General features: G+C 42.8%; 1 protein-coding gene across 1 annotated transcript in view; it reads right to left on the bottom strand.

The window, feature by feature from the left end:
- Window positions 1–19,323, bottom strand: part of SHISA9 (shisa family member 9) — a 341,393-nt gene that overhangs the window by 16,644 nt on the left and 305,426 nt on the right. The window contains exon 3 of the mRNA XM_065920299.1: window positions 7,008–7,163. Coding sequence (XP_065776371.1) covers window positions 7,008–7,163 — 156 coding nt within the window. The remainder of the gene's footprint in view (window positions 1–7,007; window positions 7,164–19,323) is intronic.

Raw genomic sequence — 19,323 nt, 5'->3', positions numbered from 1 at the left:
TTAGGTGGTGAAATCTGGCTCTAAGTTTCAACCTTCTAAGAAAGAAGGCAAAGTTTTAGTTACAAGAAGTCAAAGTGGCTAATAACCATGCTCTGTGGTCAAGAGAGAAATCTGGACCCTCTTCTACTGCAATCCTCCTGCTAAAAGGGAGTTGGGGGCGGGGGGGGGGGGTGCATCATTAGCTTTACATATTCGAAATTGGGGCAGGCTAGGCTTTGCTGACTGTGACTTTAAATGCTAGGCAGCAGACCAGGGCGGGTGGAGACCAACCTAACCCAGTGCCCACCACCCAATCTGTGTTTGCAAAACATTGTTGAATGAATGAATGAATTCAAGGTTCTCCACGGAGTCACTCTTCCTAAGGTAAAGAAGTTCCCCTTAATGCAAAAGGGATCAAGCTTGTTATCTGACAATCCCTAATGCCTGGAATTTTTATTGTAAATCAGTTTCTCCAGATTGAATTCTGTTTCAGATGTACTGGCTGAAGCCTGGGGAAAATCTCACATGATTAGCCGGATCCCATAGTGTAACCCTTTCCGTAAAGGATGGTGAGAAAGGCTACTGCTACACCTTACCCAGGTCCTCCATAGACCTTCTCTGTACTATGGGACTTTGCTCAAAGCGGGGCAAATCTGCGCACGTGCCAGTGCTCATTGGCTGGCGGCCTGACCAATCAGCGGGCGCTACTAGCTCCCCGTTTCCTTTCTTGGGAAGCTACCTGGAAAAACCAAGTCCTCAACGTTTCTGCACAATTTCCAGAGATATATCCGGCTGCCAGCTGGGAGGAGATGCAGGGAACAGTCTGTGATCTGAATGATTACAGAGCACAGATCCGGGCCCATTAAAGCATTTCTGGTTGGCCTCCCAGGCGTGCCAAAGGACACTCAAATTGCCACGTTCCCCCTGCGGATATGAACTCTACACGCTCATCACTCACAACGGTCGGGAGATTGGAGTGACAGGCCAAGAGTGACGAAGTTAAAATTAAGTGGGACCCGCGCGGGATGCCCTGAATGTTTCTTCTCCCTCTGAACCAGGATCACTGACATCTGGAAATAGTGATGTAGCCCCAGATCTTCCGGTGTGGGTGGACACAAGCCTGACACAGTCACTGAGTCACTAATTCCAAGGAAGCCATTTGCCCCCAAGTCAAATCCATCACTGCCTTGAAGGCAGGAAACACATGGTGGACATCCCTGTCTCCACTCCCTAGGACAGGGCTTCACTCTGGTGAGGCAGTAACATGTTTTGTTTATTAAATCCAGTGCTAATAAGGGCACTAAATAAGATGGTACAAAATATATACTTTAAGTCCCCTTTTGTGCTCGGTGACACTAGTGAGGATTAGTTAAATATTTGTTGGGTGAAAAATTAAATGCCTGTGTAAAGAGGATGGGCCTTAGGCATTGGGAGGAAGAGAACATGAGGGAACTTTCTGGGAGAGGAAAATATTTCTTATCCTTCCTGGGATGTTGATGACTCTAGCATATGTATATTTCAATAATCACACTATTATAAAATTATGATCTGAGTCTTATACTGTACATATTAAATTATACCTCAACTATATATACCTTAAATGTATTATACCTCAATCATACTAGCATGATGAGAAAATTTTACCTCCAAGCAAACAAGCAAAAGAAAAATAATGAACACCTTAGTAAGTCTTCCTGGACAAAAGAGGAGAATGAGTCTCTTCAATCTTCTTGTTTTTTTTTTTTTTTTTTTTGGCCTGGTAAGATCCTTCTGGTGCCAGAAACTGCTCTGTGGGAGATAGCATCATTTCATGGGAAGAAGACCTGATTCAGGCTATCCCAGATATGACTCCTGGCTCTTCAGGTGTTACTTTGGAAAAGTTACTTAACTATACTGAGCCCCAGTTTCTCCATATTTTGACATTGGGACTGATACCTCCCCCAGAGGTATACAATTTGGGAATCCAGTGACACTAGCTCCCTTTCTTCCATATCAACAACAACAAAAAACTAGTAGAGGTTAATTCAAAGTTGAGGGGTTTATGCATCACTTAGGGTCTTTACAGATGATTCCTACAGAAAGAGTAAAAAAGAATTCCTAAGTGCATTGTTGCTGTGGTTTTAAAAAGTGCTATTGGAAAATTGTAACAAGGTTCTAGGAAGACAGTCCACAGACTGTTAAAGAGTAACAGAGAAAATATTTTCTAATTAAACTCTGGAATCTAAAAAGAAAACACCACCTTTTATCAATAATGCTGGTATATCCTGTCTCTTTTACTCACTGGACAGCCTAGGTTGCCCAAAAGCATCTAAAGGCACGTGGTCAAGAGCCATTAGCAACTGAGGATTTCAACTCTCAAGACACCTAGAGGAAAAACTAGACCTGGGGCCAATAGGTGCTAAATGCCAATGTGCAGGCAATTTTCCATTTTCCAGAACCCCTCAGGAATTACATAAAAGAGTGGTCTTTTCCCAGTTTTGGAGGCAGGAAACAACCAACTCTGAACCATCAGGTGACCCTTAGGAGTATTTTCACGACTGTCTTTGTAAACATTGGCCAATGAAGAACCATAAAGTGGCTCCTCACATTGTCACCACCATTGCGTGGGGGGTGGGGGCAGGGCGGGCCAGAGGTTTTGTGTGCTTAACTGATTTTTCAAAAGGTTACAGTTTGGCTGAGTCTAGAACAACACACACTTCTTGACTTTTCTTGGTAGCAAACACTTTGAAACTGTTTAACCTCACATTCCTGACTGAGTAAGGAAAGTTAATTGAGTGAAACAGAATCTTTCTATGATGGATTATGGGAGTCATGGGTCTGAGCACATGGACCTTCATTGTCCAGGCTATTGATGGGGAGAGGAAAGAGGTTTGGGTTGCCTCTTAGCTGGTGTGAACAGTGTCACATGGTGCTAGCTCCTTAGGATACACCGATGAAAGGGACAGACTTTGTTCCTGACTCAGTGGGATTTACAATCGAGGGACATGAGATTAAATGATTGGAGAATGAATGAATGATTTGGACAAATAATTATTCAACTCCATCACTCCTTCTTGTACAGAGTAGTGAGGTTTCAGTTCAGTTCAGTTGCTCAGTCATATCCGACTCTTTGTGACTACATGGACTGCAGCACACCAGTGAGGTTTAGGGCTTCCCTGATAGCTCAGTTGGTAAAGAATCCACCTGCAATGCAGGAGACCCTGGTTCGATTCCTGGGATGGGAAGATCACCCGAAGAAGGGATAGGCTACCCACTCCAGTATTCTTGGGCTTCCCTTGTGACTCAGCTGGTAAAGAATCCACTTGCAATATGGGAGACCTGGGTTTGATCCCTGGGTTGGGAAGATCCCCTGGAGAAGGGAAAGGCAACCCACTCAAGTATTCTGGCCTGGAGAATTCCATGGACTGTACAGTCTATGGGGTCGCAAAGAGCCAGACACAACTGAGTGACTTTCACTTCCTTCACTCCAGGGAGGTTTAGCCTCTTACATTCCCCTAGTGTGTGCTAATATTTTACAATAACTGGGCAGGGAACTTCTTGGGAACAGAGACCATTCTGCAGCCACATGGTACACAGGACCAGATGCTACATTCCCAAATCCCTGAATCACAGAGAGAAAGGAATTCTGTTTAAACATGAATGAGTGTGATTTCAATAAGCAAACAACAATAAATAAAAATAAGATTGCTGTTTTTGTTTAGTCACTAAAAAATGTTCGACTCTTTGGGACCCTATGGACTGTAGCCCGCCAGGTTCCTCTATCCATGAGATTTTTCCCAGAAGGAATACCGGAGCGGGTTGCCATTTCCTCCTGCAGAGGATCTTCCTGACCCAGTGGTCTAACCCATGTCTTCTGCATTGGCAGGAGAATTCTTTACTACTAAGCCACCAGGGAAGCCCATAATATAAGATAAAATAAAAAAAATAAAATAAAATAGAACTGAAGGCCTGTTTTGGAAGATTTATCTCAGGAACTACCAACAGTTCCTATTCTGAGTTGGTAGTGAATGAATGAGACATATTTCATGGCCCACAGGTATTCTAATAACTAAAATGAGTAGAATTGTTTCATTTTCTAATTTTAAAATCATAATGGAGTTTGGAACCTACAGAGTTCAACTTCTTCATTTTTCACACAAAGAAGCTGAGGCCAGGGGATTTCAGTGACCAAAACCCCCTTGAGGTTCTGAATATTAAAGCCTCCAAGAGAACACCGATTTTCCAGAAATATTTTTGAACTTGGCAGTTAACCCTAAAGGCTGTCCAAGCCTCTCCTTATTGGCTGAATTGAAATTTTTAGAAAATGAATCTGGTTATCAGACACTGCAGAACTTTCCACAGCAAACCATTTTTTAAACAACTCTCCTGGGTGGTAATGATTTTGTTAATGAAATGCATTTTATCCTTCACACCACGGTCACATTATGCCTTAATAAAGAACCCTTGAAAGAACATTTATTATAAGATTTGCATTTCATTTGGGCAGGCAGTCACTCAGTCTGCCCCACACTGGAACTCACAAGACCATCAGAAGACCATCCGTGACTCAGATAAAGCCTGTGAACTCTTATAGTAGTCAGAAAAGAAGGGCAGTGAAGAAGACAGCCACCTCAATCATATCCAGTATTGAGGAGCGTTCCTCATCTGAGATCCTTTAGAGTTTTTAGAAGATATAGGGGTGCTCCCTTCCAACTAAGCTATTCTTCGATTGGGATCAAAGATAAATTCATTCATTCATTCAGCAACCGTTTCAGGAGTTCCTGCTTTGTGGGAGAAAAGGTTACTCAAGGAGTGTTGAATAAACTTTCAGACTGCAAATTTAATTCCAAGTGCACTGCAAACATTTGCTGTACCAAGGAGCCCTATGTCAAGCCTGGACAGAATCAAGGAACTCTGCTGGAAGATCCATTTATGATTTACCGAAGAGCTACAGGGTGTCGCGGGGGAAGGAAACACTGGGCCTAAGTGAAGAAATGAGTTGTTTGGGGTAATGGGACCTGTTCAAAAAGAAAAAGATGTCAGGGTGGGATTTTTTTTTAATGTCAAAAGAAGAATCAAATAACAGCAGATGCTAGTCATCACCTAAATGCAAGACTCAGAAAGGGAGGTGGGCCACCGAGTAGCGCATGAAGGTGTATGCAGGTACTTGGGCACAGATGCCAAGACTTCTTCTCTCCTAGGAAACAGCCCTTAACCCTCCCTTGTAATATCTGAGTCTATTTGAACATGCCTAGGATGTATGTGCTATACAAAGATGCAATATGGAATAGAGGGAATCTACCGTCACTGCTGGGCTTCCCTGGTGGCTCAGATGGTAGAGAACCAGCTTGCAATGCAGGAGACCCAGGTTCAATCCTGAAGATCCCCTGGAGAAGGGCATGGCAACCCACTCCAGTATTCTTGCCTGCAGAATTCCATGCACAGAGGAACCTGGTGGGCTACAGTCCATGGGGTCTCAAAGGGCGGGACATGACTGAGTGACTAACACTTTCACTTCATGGTCACAGATGTAGATAAGGGTTGCGTTGGGTGGAGAAATTCAACAGAAAACATGGGGTGCTGGTATGTGACAGCTTATGAGGCTTGGGACTTAGGAAGCACAAGCCATACCCTCAGAATTATAAGCACCCCTCAAACCCTCTTCAAAAGTTTCCATTTGGAAGTCCTAGGATATTGGGGAACATAAATTCCTACAGATAGGTCTCTAAGCTCCAAGTTTGGGCCTGACTGTCGGCAGGGCACCTATATGCTTGTTTTATGAATCTGATGTCCATAGACCATGGTTACGACAGCAGGTTATATGATCGTGTCTGTGTTTTAGTTTCTGTCCTTAATTTGTATTGGAATTAGGATATTTCATACTAGAATTGATCAGCTCATGTCTCCTATCCAATCTCCAAAGAGGAGCTTGGCAGAAGGGGGAGAAAATAGAATAAGAGGCTGATAATAAAAGAAAGCACATGGTCTGGGTATTTTCTGTCTGCCCCAAAGCTTGCCTTTGCTGTGAGTGCTGCTTCCATCCAATAGAAAGTGGTCATGAGTCATTTGTTCAGCAGTCTGGGTCATCATCAAGGCCACTGTCACACTCCCTCATGTATGAATCACCGGAACGGACTGAACCCCCACCCCAGGGCTGTGGGAAGGGAGTGGCAAGAGCACAGGCTCTGGAGTGATAAAAACACAAGCTCAAACTGCCCACAGGCTGCTTGATTTAGGGCAAGTTAAATTAACCTCCGCAGTCTCAATTTTCCTAATCTGAAAACTGGGGCAATATTTATGCCTTCCTCTTCGGATCACTATTAGAAAATGAGGCAATGTTCTGTAAGAACACCAATGCAATGTCCCAGACTTGATAAAAAATGCAGATAACAGGAGCTCCAGGCTGTCCCTTCAACCTGGAAATATTGGAATCCAGTATTGGAATATTGGCATATTGGAAATATTCCAGCATCTGGAAACCAGAAGCTGCCTGAGATAGAAATATGCAGGCTTACTGACTGTTTCAAGAGAGGCTAGACCGGGTGGAAAGTGAGCGTCTTCCACTAAAGGACAGGATGTTCAGAGAGCAATGCCTTGGATCCCATGTCCATGTTCCCTGAGGATTCACTAGGGCAGATTTTCGATGGTGAAGGGGCTGAGGTATCCACAGGATCAAATGAGTATACATGTTCTCCTCTTCCCCCACCCACCTTGCCCCACACAGCAAGGTAGGACTTGCCCTGGGGCCAAGAGAAAACAGTAAGGGGCTCTGGTCCTTAGTAAACTGTGTCCCAGGTACAGAGACCCAGAATATATTGGAGAGAGAGAGAGAGAATGAGACAGAGAGAAACAAAGAAAAAGGAGAAAGAGATAATGGATGGATAGATACATGGTAGATGGATAGATGATGGATAATAAAAAGATGATGGGTGATAGATAGATGAGAGAGATCAGAAAGATAGAAAATGGAGTAGAAAAAAGTTAGAGATAAGGAAATGTAGAAGGAACAGAAAAGTACAGAATAGAGAGAAGAAAAAAATGGTGCTTACCAACTGCCTTCAAGGAGGCGTACTTGTTGAGTTCTTTGCCGGGTGGCTGCTGTTCGTAAGGGTTGGAGATCTGGCCCAGGCTGGGATAGGAATGTGGGTGGCCCATCTGCTGGAGCAAAGGGGAGGTGGGCACTGTGTTGTTCATCTGGGTTGTATCTGAAAGGGAAGAGAACAGAAGGAGATGGTCATCAACAGGGCAAGAACTTCTACCCATCCCCACCATCGCCACACGCCTTGAGACCAAAACTCCTCGCCCTCTAGAGACACAAGAGTGGGGGCCAGCCACGGACGGACAGGTATAATGGCATCAGTCAGCTCTGCAGTCATCATTGGCGAGCAGCTGAGGATGGCTGGGGAAGGGCACAGATGTACCTAGAACATTTCCATCTTCCCCAATTTAACGTAAGTCCTATTACTGCAGGGGATGCTCTTGTGATTGAAACAACGTATGTATAAAAGGATGACCAACTTCAGTAACAGCCAAAGAAATGCAGTCAGAACAATGGGAGGCCACTCCTCTGCCAAGAGATTGGCAAAAATTAAAAGGACTGAAGAACACCAATCTGGCAAAGACGCTTGGACCCTGGGCAGTCTCATAAACTCATGGTAGATAAGCGGTTTGCTGGATCTGCAGAAAGGAAGCGGGTAGTGCGTGTATACGGAAATTTAAAATGGTTAGCGTGGGTATGTTCACCAGATGATGCCAATTCTAAGGAGGGTGACTTCAGAAATATAAGCATCAGAATGTGACGGGGGGCAATTCCCTAGTAGTCCAGTGGCTCGGATTCCATGCTCCCAATGCAAGAGGCCCAGGTTCAATCCCTGGTCGGGGAACTAGATCCCACATGCTGCAACTAAAAATACACATGCTGCAAATAAAGATCCCACATGCCACAACTAAGACCAGGAGCGATCAAATAAATAAATACTTTAAAACATTAAAAAAAAAAAAAAAAAAACAGGGCTTCCCTGGTGGCTTAGTGGTAAAGAATCTGCCTACTAATGCAAGAGACATGTGTTCAATTTCTTACCTGGGAAGATCCCACATGCCGTGGAACAGCTAAGCCCATGTGCTGCAGCTATGGAGTCTGTGTTCTAGAGCCCGGGAGCTGCAACTATGGAGCCCAGAGCCTGAGCTCCACAACAAGAGACGCTACTGCAATGAGAAGCCCTTGAACCACAACTAGAGCGTGACCCCCACTCGCCACAACTAGAGAGTAGCTCCCCACTGCCACAACGAGAAGAGCCCTGGCAGCAACAAAGACCCAACACAGCCAGAAATTAAAAAATAAATGAAATTTGAAAGTGAAAGGCGCTCGGTCCTGTCCAATTCTTTGAGACCCCCTGGACTGTAGGCCACCAGGCTCCTCTGTCCATGGAATTCTCCAGGTAAGACTACTAGAGTGGGTTGCCATTCCCTTCTCCGGGGGGGGGGGGGGGGGGGTCTTCCCAAATAAAATTTTTAGATAAGTAAATAAATTAAAAAACAATTTGTATAAGTATACAAAATTATATATATATATAAAATTTTCCTTACCCTTTAAAAAATTAATTAATTAATTTTAATTGGAGGATAATTACTTTACAATATTATGATGGTTTTTGCCATACATCGATATGAATCAGCCACGGGTGCACATGTGTCCCCCATCCTGAACCCTTCTTTTACCACCTTCCCCACCCCATCCCTCTGGGTTGTCAAAAAAGAATGTGAGGGTATTTATTAAGAGATGTGCATTGTACCATTGTTCGTTAAGTGAAAAATAAAAACCACACAGAAACCATGTGAACTCCTATCATCAAAGCAATTCTTAAATTATGGTATATCTGTATTAGGTACATATACATACACATGATGGGCTATCATTCAGTTCTTAGAAAAAAATGAGTTAAAAATCAGTGAACTATACATTCAAACTGGAGAGTGTCTTATGATTTGTATTGGTAAGGGGGAAAAAGCAAATGTCAAAGGAATGTGAATAACAGTGTTTTGTTGAAAGAGAAGAAAGTCTGCATATTTTTGTGTGCTGTGGTTTGTAAAAATAGACAAAGACACACAAACTGAATATTGGGTACTTAGAGAGACTGGGATTCATGGGGAGAAGGGTTCAAGACATTTTTCCGGAGGAAATACTCTTTGTGCTATTAAAGGTTTCTGTCTTCACCCCAAGAACAGTGGGACAGATGGACAACAGATGGACTGGAGGCAAGCGGGGAGTGGGAGTCAGAAAGCCCAGGTGAGGTCATTTGGGCTCAGGTAAGATAGAGGAAGCAGAGGTTCTCCCCATTCCCAGGAAGTATATCTGCAGATACAGATCAACACAGCGGTAAGTTGCTTCTGGTACCTTGAAAGATGCCCTTACCCCACAAGTGAGTCCCAGCTGTTTCAGCTGCTAAGAGCTCGTAAAGAAAGAAAGATAGCGCTAAGTTGTGTCTGACTCTTGCGATCCCACGAACTGTAGCCTGCCAGGCTCCTCTGTCCTTGGGATTCTCCAGGCAAGAATACCGGAGTGGGTTGCTACTTCCTTCTCCAGAGGATCTTCCCGGCCAGGGAATTGAACCCAAGTCTCCCGCATTGCAGGCAGATGCTTTACTGACTGAGCTACATGGATTCCCCTAACATACAGAAATTTGCTCTTGGCTGATGTAAGCCACCATCTTGGGTTTAATCTGGTTGACAGACCTCACCCCCAACACCCCAAGGTGGGTGACAATAAAAGCCCAGCTGACACTAAGGTACCAAGACCAGCCCTTTCCTCAAGGCAGGGATAACGCTATGAAGCAACGGAGGCTCCAGAGCTCCCACGGGTTGGGACAAGTTTTAGAGCAGGGGTCAGTAGGCTTCTGCTGGAAAGAATCAGACTATAAATAACTTAGGCTTTACAGGGCATCCAGTCTCTGTGGCAACCATTCAACTCTGCCCTTGAAGCAAAAAAGCAGACATAGCCATTATGCTAACACAGGGGAATGGCCGCGTCCCAATAAAACTTCGTTTACAAATTACCGGGGCAGCTGAATTTGGTCCAGCGGCCATAGTTTGACAACTTCTGGTCTAGACTTTATCTGAAACTGAGATCCCCATCCCAGTGTGTCTCCTTTATTTTTCTTATATTGTTTCCCTCATAACCTTAGAAGTGTGTGTGTGTGTGTGTGTGTTTTACTCTGTCAGTCTCATACACCTGCAGCTGTCTCTCAAACACTGCTTCTAGACAATTTGACCTGTGACATGTATGGAATAAGTTTGGCTTTAGAAACCAATACACTCAAATTGGGCTTTCCTGGTGGCTCAGATGGTAAAGAATTCACCTGCAATGCGGGAGACCTGGGTTTGGTCCCTGGGTTGGGAAGATCCCCTGGAGGAGGGCATGGCAACCCACTCCAGTGTTCTTGCCTGGAGAATCCCATGGGCAGAGGTGCAGGCTACATACAGTCCATGTGATCACAGAGTCAGACATGACTGAGCGACTAAGCACACACTCGAATGAGAAGAGCAGAGATACCACGGCCGAGACACAGAGATAAGGCGAGCATTTTTATCACTGCACATGCATGGGCCAACCCACAAGCCCAACTGTCTAATGGGAATATCGCCAAACATAAGCCAAGTTGCCCAGCTTCTGGCCAGCATCTGAGGAGGCGGGCATGTCCTTCTGCCATGATAACTTTCTGGCTGGCATTCAGCTGGGGCGAAAGAGTCCTAAGATTAATGGAGTTAGGGTGGAAACGCTGTCTCCCGTAAATTACAGCTCTGCCTGTTCCCTGGACCCCAAGACCCGCTGACATTTTCCACTCTAGAGCAACCTGCTAGGGAGGTCTGTTGGCTTCCTCTGGGCATGGAAGCAAGTCACGGCTTGTTTCCAAATGTTGGTGTATTAGGAAGAGATTTACCTTAAGTTCTCATTGTTTGCTGTTCTGTGGATTTCTCCCCCCACCCCACAACACACACTTATGTATTTTAGTGGATAGCTCCTACTTTGTGTATTTAGAACTATCAGTTCCTTGGGCACACTGCTTCATCCCTGTTTGACTCATGTAATGAGTTGTCAATCACAATAACTCTCTTAGTTTGGGTTTTCCCATAAATCACTGAGATAAGAGCTCAAGTACAAGCAGAAAAACATCTACTTCTGCTTCACTGACTATGTTAAATCCTTTGACTGTGTGGATCACAACAAACTGTGGAAAACTGTTAAAGAGATGGGAGTACCAGGCCACCTTACCTGTCTCCTGAGAAACTTGTATGCGGTCAAGATGCAACAGTTAGAACCAGACATAGAACAACTGATTGGCTCAAAACGGGGAAAGGAGTACAACAACGCTGTATGTTGTCACACTGCTTACTTAACTCATATGCAGAGTATATCCTGCGAAATGCCAGGCTGAATGAATGACAAGCTGGAATCAAGATTGCCAGGAGAAATAGCAACAACCTCAGATATGCAGATGATACCGCCTTTCTGGCAGAAAGTGAAGAGGAACTAAAGACGCCCCTGAAGAGAGTGAAAAAGGAGAGTGAAAAACTGGCTTAAAACTCAACATTAAAAAAATGAAGATCGTAGCATCCAGTCCCATCATTTGATGGCAAATAGATGGGGGGAAAATGGAAACAGCGAAGATTTTATTTTCTCAGGCTTCAGAATCACTGTGAACAGTGACTGCAGCCATGAAATTAAGATGCTTGCTCTTTGGAAGGAAAATTATGACAAAGCTAAACAGCATATTAAAAAGCAGAGACATCATTATGCTGACAAAGGTCCATTATAGTCAAAACTGGTTTTTCCAGTCGTCACGTATGGATGTGCGAGTTGGATGATAAAGAAGGCTGAGCATCGAAAAACTGATGCTTTTGAACTATGGTGCTGGAGAAGACTCTCCAGAGTTCCTTGAACTTCAAGGAGATCAAACCAGTCAATTCTAAAGGAAATCAATCCTGAATATTCATTGGAAGGACTATGCTGAAGCTGAAGCTCCAATAGTTTGGCCACCTGATGTGAAGAGCTGACTCACTGAAAAAGACCCTGATGCTGGAAAGACTGAGGGTAAAAGAAGCTGTAGAGGATGAGATGGTGGGAGAGCATCACTGACTCAATGGACATGAATCTGAGCAAACTCCAGGAGATAGTGAAGGATAGGGGAGCCTGGTGTGCTGCAGTCCATGGGTTGCAAAGAGTCCTATATGACTTAGTGATTGAACAACAACAACAATTGGAAATACTACAGAAAAGGAAGTAGGGGGAGAGACAGAATAAAAAAGGCAGATAAAGAGTGCAATGTCTGCAAGGGGGCAATGGTGAAGAATGGGGATTTAATCCCACTCTAGCCTTCTGATAAGTGGTGCTGAAATTCTATCAGCCCATGGGCAAGAGTTCCTGAGTATTTATATGCCAGCTCCCATCAGTAGTTTGAGGGCTGCTTCTGAGATACAGTAATTCCTCAGCACTTGGAACCTGCCACATTAATGTCATGAGATGTAAGTGAGAGCTGGCAGTTGGAAATCAGGTCAGAAACTCACCCCCTGGTCACACAGTGAGCATGTGATCCAAATCAAACCAATCACAATACCTTTTCTCACAATGATTGGCCCAGATGTGAGCATGTGATCTAGGCTGGACCAATCAGAGTTCTTCCCTAAGTTTTTTCTATTGGGAAGCTTTGAAGTCAATGAACCAGGAGGCCATGAATTCAAGTGGAGAAAGTGTTCCTTCATTGTGAAAGAATAAGGACAAAGAGAAGTATCACAGGAGATAGGGAAGCTCCTTCCTAAACAAGCTAGTGTGCTTTGAGGTTCCTGGCAAATGTGACATAGAGTTCTGACAAGTGCAATTGTCTGGATTCCTTCCGGAAAGCTGGAACTGATCAGAAGAGAAGCTTCCCATGAGGTCTATGGAGTATATCAAGATGGAATGGGCATTGCCCGTAGATTTTCTTTTTCTTTCTTTCTTATTATGTTTTAACTGTGCTGGGTCTTTGTTGCAGTGCATAGGTGTGGTCTCTGGTTGCACATGGGCTCAGTAGTTGGGCTTAGTTGCTCCACAGCACGTGGGATCTTAGTTCCCTGACCAGGGTGAGAACCCATGTCCCCTGCCTTAGAAGGTGAATTCTTAACCACTGGGCCACCAGGGAGGTCCCAGCCCTAGGTTTTCAATAGAGTTGCAAGAAGAAATTTCAAGCAGCAGATTGCCTGAGTAGTGAGTAGAGAATACCCAAGACATTCATAAGTTAATTAATTATCTTAACAGCAGTTTTTTTTTTTTTTTCCTGAAAATAGATTCCAAACTAGTTGAAGAGCTGACACCACCTAAGCCCATCATCCAGTGGGAGCCCTTATTCCCGTCTCTTTGCTCCCTCAGTCCCAGATCCCACCCACGATTGTTCAAACCCTGTTTCCAGTCTTGCCACGGGAAGGCTAAACACTTCATTAAGGGAAAAGAAATTTGTAGAGAGGTTCCTTATCACTTGGGATAACCTTTTATATTATTAAACAGACTACTTAATACATCAGTATAAAACACTTGCTTTTGGATGACTTCTCTCAAATGAAAATGAGCTGCTCAGTCATGTCTGACTCTTTGTGATCCCATGGACTGTAGCCCATCAGGCTCCTTTGTCCATGGAATTCTCTAGGCAAAAATACTGGAGTGGATTGCCATTTCCTTCTCCAGGGGATCTTCTTGACCCAAGGATCGAATCTAGGTCTCTGGCATTGCAGGCAGATTCTTTACCGTCTGAACCACCAGGGAAGCCCCAGTTTCTCCCATGTCCTGAGCTAACTCAGGGGCAGCGAGTAGTTACTTAATGGAAGTGGGTAGGACTGAACTGGCCCTCCAAACGGATTCCTCACAAAGAAGGAAGAGCCTGCCACAGAATCATGTTTCTGCTTTCACATTCAGGACAGCAGGAAGCAAATTTCTGGCAGTTTTAGATAGCCATATTGTACTAGCTTCCAGGCTTTGATTATTCAGAAATATTGAAATCCAGGCACAGAGCAGCAATCAAGAATTATTAAACAGACTTTGGTGATTGGGTTTTTTTTTGAAATCTTATATTCATTTTACTGAACAAGAAACTGGACTAGACCTGACAGCCCAGATTCTCTGTGAGTTTTGCACAGATATATCCAGCTAAGGAGGACAAACAAACAATACACATGAGGCAAGCTTAGGGTGGGATCTAAGAAAAACAGAACAAGAGTGAGTGAAGAGAGAAGAGTGGGTGAGACCTGGGTTATCTACAAATCCTCACCTTGACAATTGAGAGAAGAAACATAAAGACAGGCAACTAAGTCAATAAATATTTGAACATATGTATATAAGTAGTATGTATGTGTGTCTATGCATGTGTATGTATATATACACATTATATATAATATAAATAATCATATATTACATAATGTAGTAATATATAATAATATAATAAATATATAGGTACATAAATATAAAATCTATTTCAGATAACTTTATAAATCATATATTTATAAATTTTACACTAAGTATATGTAAATATTATATTTTATAATTACATATTATGATGGACTATACAGTCCATGGAGCTCTCCAGGCAAGAATACCGGAGTGGGTAGCTTTTCCCTTCTCCAGGGGATCTTCCCAACCCAGGGACTGAACCCAGGTCTCCCACATTGTAGGTGGATTCTTTATCAACTGAGCCACAAGGGAAGTCCAAGAATACTGAGGTGGGTAGCCTATCCCTTCTCCAGTGGATCTTCCCGACCCAGGTATTGAACCTGGTTTCCTGAATTGCAGGCAGATTCTTTACCAACTGACCTATCAGGGAAGCCCACATATTATGATAAATACATATTTTTATATGTAGTGTATTTATGTAGTATATATATATACTATGCAAAATAAATCATATATAGATATATGTATATGTCAAATGTATATAATTTGTATATAAAATATATATATTGTATAATTTGGCTTCCCTGGTAACTCAGTGGTAAAGAATCTGCTGGCAATGCAAGAGGCCTAGGTTGAATTCCTGGGTTAGGAAGATCCCCTGGAGGAGGGGATGGCAATCCACTCTAGTATTCTTGCTTGGAGAATCCCAAGGACAGAGGAGCCTTGTGGGCTACAGTCCAAAGGGTTGCAAAGAGTCAGACATGAATGAAGCAACTGAGCATGCACTCAGGCATATAATTTATTTTGCAGAGTCATGACCATAGAGAGAATCTAGTAGGACCAGCAATGTCTTGCTGCCAGGAGTATGGTTTCTCTTCTAGACACACCTCAGCCCCAGAGATATCTTACTCACCTCATGTCTGTAGAAAGGTACTTTCTACCCAGTGTCACAAAAAAACTTTCCCTGTTTAATCATAATTTTGCAACTTCTTTTTTAAAATTTTTATTGGAGTATAGTTGATTTATAATTTAGTGTTAATTTCTACTATCCAGCAAAGTGAATCAATTATACATATAATGTCTATTCTTTTTCTGCAACTTCTTCTGATCCTTAGAAATAACTGATGAGGACTTGCTGTTCTTGGGTGCTGCATTCTGTCAAGACCCTCCGTCAGCAAACAAATTGATGACATCCTATCCTCTCCTTCCTAAGAGAGAAAAGAGGGCCTCATACACTTTATCAGTTTCAAAGAAAGTTAAGATACACTTACTCTAACTGGAAGTAACTAAGTGGTGGTTACCAAAGTAAGCGCCATATAAGTACCATTATTATGTGGTACATCTTAGTTACTAAACAGACTAATGAGTGCAATCAAGACAGGCTCACTGAAGTAAAAATGCTCAGTTGCAAATACTGGGATGATGCTCTAATCTTCTCAGTGGAAAAGAAGCAGATAACAACCATCAGAAACTAGAGCAGTCTGGCTCATCTTGGAGGGAAGGCAACACTATTAAGCTTTTCAAGGCAGGTAACAAGGAAGAATAGCACAGAAGGAACAAAATGGTCAAAGCAGGTTGCTTTGTGGAGCATGTATTACCCATCACTTGGTAAAGAACATTTCATGCACTATCTCCTTAAATCGTCATATCTATCCTATGGAGTAATGATATAGGGACAACATATCTTTTAAAATAAACTTTTACTGTATAACAATTTTAGATTTACATAAATACTGCAAAGATAGCACAGAGTTTCCATATCCCCAAACCCAGTTTCCTCTATTATTATTAAATTACCTTAGTAGGGTACATTTGTTACAATTAATGAATCATATTGATATATAACTATTAACTAAAGTCCAAACTTCAGTCAAGCTTCCTTGTGCTCAGCTGCTCAGTCGTGTCTGACTCTTTGCAGCCCCATGGATTGTAGCCTGCCAGGCTCCACTATCCACAGAGTTTTCCAGGCAAGAATACTGGAGTGGGTTGCCATGCCCTCCTCCAGGGAATTTTCCCCATCCAGGGATTGAACCCTCATCTCTTGCATCTCCTACATTGGCAGGTGGATTCTTTACTACTAGCATCACCTGGGAAGTCCTCAAGCTTCCTTAGTTTTATCTAATGCCCTTTTTCTGTTCTAGAATCTCATCCAGGTAGCACATTAAATTTAATCACCACCTTTCTTTAGGTCTGTCTCTTGGCTGTGAATTTCTCAGACTTTCCTTTTTTGTGATGACTTTGACAGTTTTGAAGAGTACTGGTCAGATATTTTGTAGAAATGTCCCTCAGTTGGAATTTGTCTGATGTTTTTCTCATGACTAGACTGGGGTTATGGGTCTGGGGGAGGAAATCCACACAGATAAGATGACATTTTCAACAAAACATATCAAGGATATCTTTTATGATGACATCACTATTGATAGTAACCTTAATCACTGCCTGAAGCAGTATTTCTCTTCTCTCCACTATAAAGTTACTGCATTTTCCTCTCTTTCCACATCATACTCTTTGGAACAAAGTCATTATTCACAACCCACATGTAAGGAGTAAGGAATCACGCTCCACCTCCTTGAATACAGAATGTCTACATAAATTATTTGGAATTTTTCATCACAGGAGATTTGTCTATTCTTCCATTTAATTGGGGTGTCCCCTGTGGTTCAGTGGTAAAGAATCTGCCTACAATGCAAGAGACGTGGATTTGATCTATGGGTTGGGAAGATCCCCTGGAGGAGGGCGTCGTAACACACCCCAGTATTCTTGCCCGAGAATCCCATGGACAGAGAAGCCTGGCAGGCTAGAGTCCATTGGGTTGTAAAGAGTCAGACACAACTGAGTAACTAACACTTTTACTTTTCACACTGCTTACTAACTAGAGAAACTCATAACATTTTCCCAAAACTTTTTTCACAAGGGAGAAGCATCACATTTCTGCTTGGCCCACAGGCCATGTTGATCCTACCCAGGGCCCTTTTTAACCCCTACTCTTTCCAAGACCCCCTACTTTTTCTGTGCCCTATGCTGTAGCCTCAACGGACTCTCTCCCATCACAACATCCAGAACAACATGATGAAAGAAGCATGGATTTCTGGATCAGCCAGTTCTGGATTCAAATTCTGGTCGTTCATTTCCTAACAGCATCTTTGGGTGTGTTATAAAATTTCTCAGGTCTAAAATGAAGAAGTTGTTGTTTTTAAGTCACTCAGCCATGTCTGACTCTTTGCAACCCATGGACTGCAGCATGCCAGGCCTCCCTGGCCTTCACTATCTCTCGGAGTTTGCTCAAACTCATGTCTATTGAATTGGTGATGCCATCCAACCATCTCATCCTCTGTCGTCCCCTTCTCCTCCTGCCCCCCATCTTTCTCAGCATCAGGGTCTTTTCCAATCAGTCAGCTCTTTGCATCATGTGGCCAAAGTATTGGAGCTTCAGCATCAGTCCTTCCAATGAGTATTCAGGGTTGATTTCCTTTAGGATGGACTGGACTATAACATAAATCCTCATAGGCTTTGCTATAAAGTTTAGAGACTGCGGATGTTCCATCCTCAGTATCACACATGAAGCATAGTAAGCATCCAAAATATTGTAGCTAAAGCTTTATTGCCTCTGATTGTCAGGGAAACCAAGAAGAAGAGGGTGTCTGTTTTCCCTAAGGCCCCCTCTGGACTCAGCATTCTTGGATACATTCCAGATTATTCAATTGTCCCAGAACTGGACAAATGAGAGAGAATAAGTGGGAGATATTCCTGTGGGAGCCAACTGCACTGCTAATTCTCTTAACAACAACAAAAAAAAGAGAATAGACATTCAGAAATTATAACAGAGCTCTGGCTTTTAGCTCTGTTTTCCTTTCCAATCCAAACATGTACATCCAGCATCCTTTTAAAAAGAAAACCTGAAAATTATAGTTTGAAACATCATGTAGATTTTTCTCTGACCACAGGAAAGCAAAAAAAAAAAAAAATCAGATCCAACTCAAAATTACCCTGAATTTGTCAAAAGAGAACATAGAAGGCTAGGCTTTTACCAGAAAAGGTTGATGTAAAAAGAGAATTAAATTCATCTTATTGAACCCTGGTGGCAGAGAGAACAGCAGGAATTTGTGATGCAGAAAAAAGTGTACACATATCACTGGAAAACCTTTGGCAAATTGATCAGGTATGTTACCCAAGAGTTTATATCTTTAAGAATGCAAAAAAAAAAAAAATTAATTTTGAGCATTAGGATGTGAATATTTTGAAACTGGGGTTGTTAAGCAAATGTCTATTTAATGTTCATTTCTGGCCATTTTGTATCTCAGTTTGTGCCCCAAGGAGATGATGGTCTAGAATAGGAAGCAGCCCAAGAACAACACAGGTAAGAGAAAAGAAGAGTTAAAATCAGCATGGTTAGTGCTATGATACAACAAAACAGATTCTATGAGGGCCCAAGGAAGCAGGTACCTAACCCAGGTTTATTGTCGTTCAGTTGCTAAGTCATATCCTACGACTTTGTGACCCCACGGACAGCAGCACACCGGGCTTCTCTGTCCTTCACTATCTCCCAGAGTTTGCTCAAACTCATGTCCATTAAGTCGGTGATGCCATCCAGCCATCTCATCCTCTGTCACCCCCTTCTCCTCCTGGTATAAAAGGTACATTTTGAAAAAGAGAGACTCTCAAAGACAGTAACAAGAAGAGAAGGACTTTTTAAATTTGTAGTAGCATTGTGTGTCGAAGAAACTACAGTTTACTGGCATCGCTTCTGAAACAGGCCATCTCTAAAGTGGTTAAACTCACCATTGATGGCTCAGTATTATCATTAAAGGATCAAAGGGTGGTTGGTTATTCTGTGCTTCAAGTAGCCATTTCCCCAGAAGTCAATCTCATGAGTTAGTGTAATGATGGATGTTTGTCCCTTCACTCAGTAGACAGACGAATGGATAAGGAAGATGTAGGATACACACACACACACA

This window comes from Muntiacus reevesi, chromosome 2, assembly GCF_963930625.1.
Source record: "Muntiacus reevesi chromosome 2, mMunRee1.1, whole genome shotgun sequence".
In the NCBI taxonomy this organism is placed as follows: Eukaryota; Metazoa; Chordata; class Mammalia; order Artiodactyla; family Cervidae; genus Muntiacus; species Muntiacus reevesi.
This window is presented reverse-complemented; position numbering and strand designations above follow the sequence as displayed.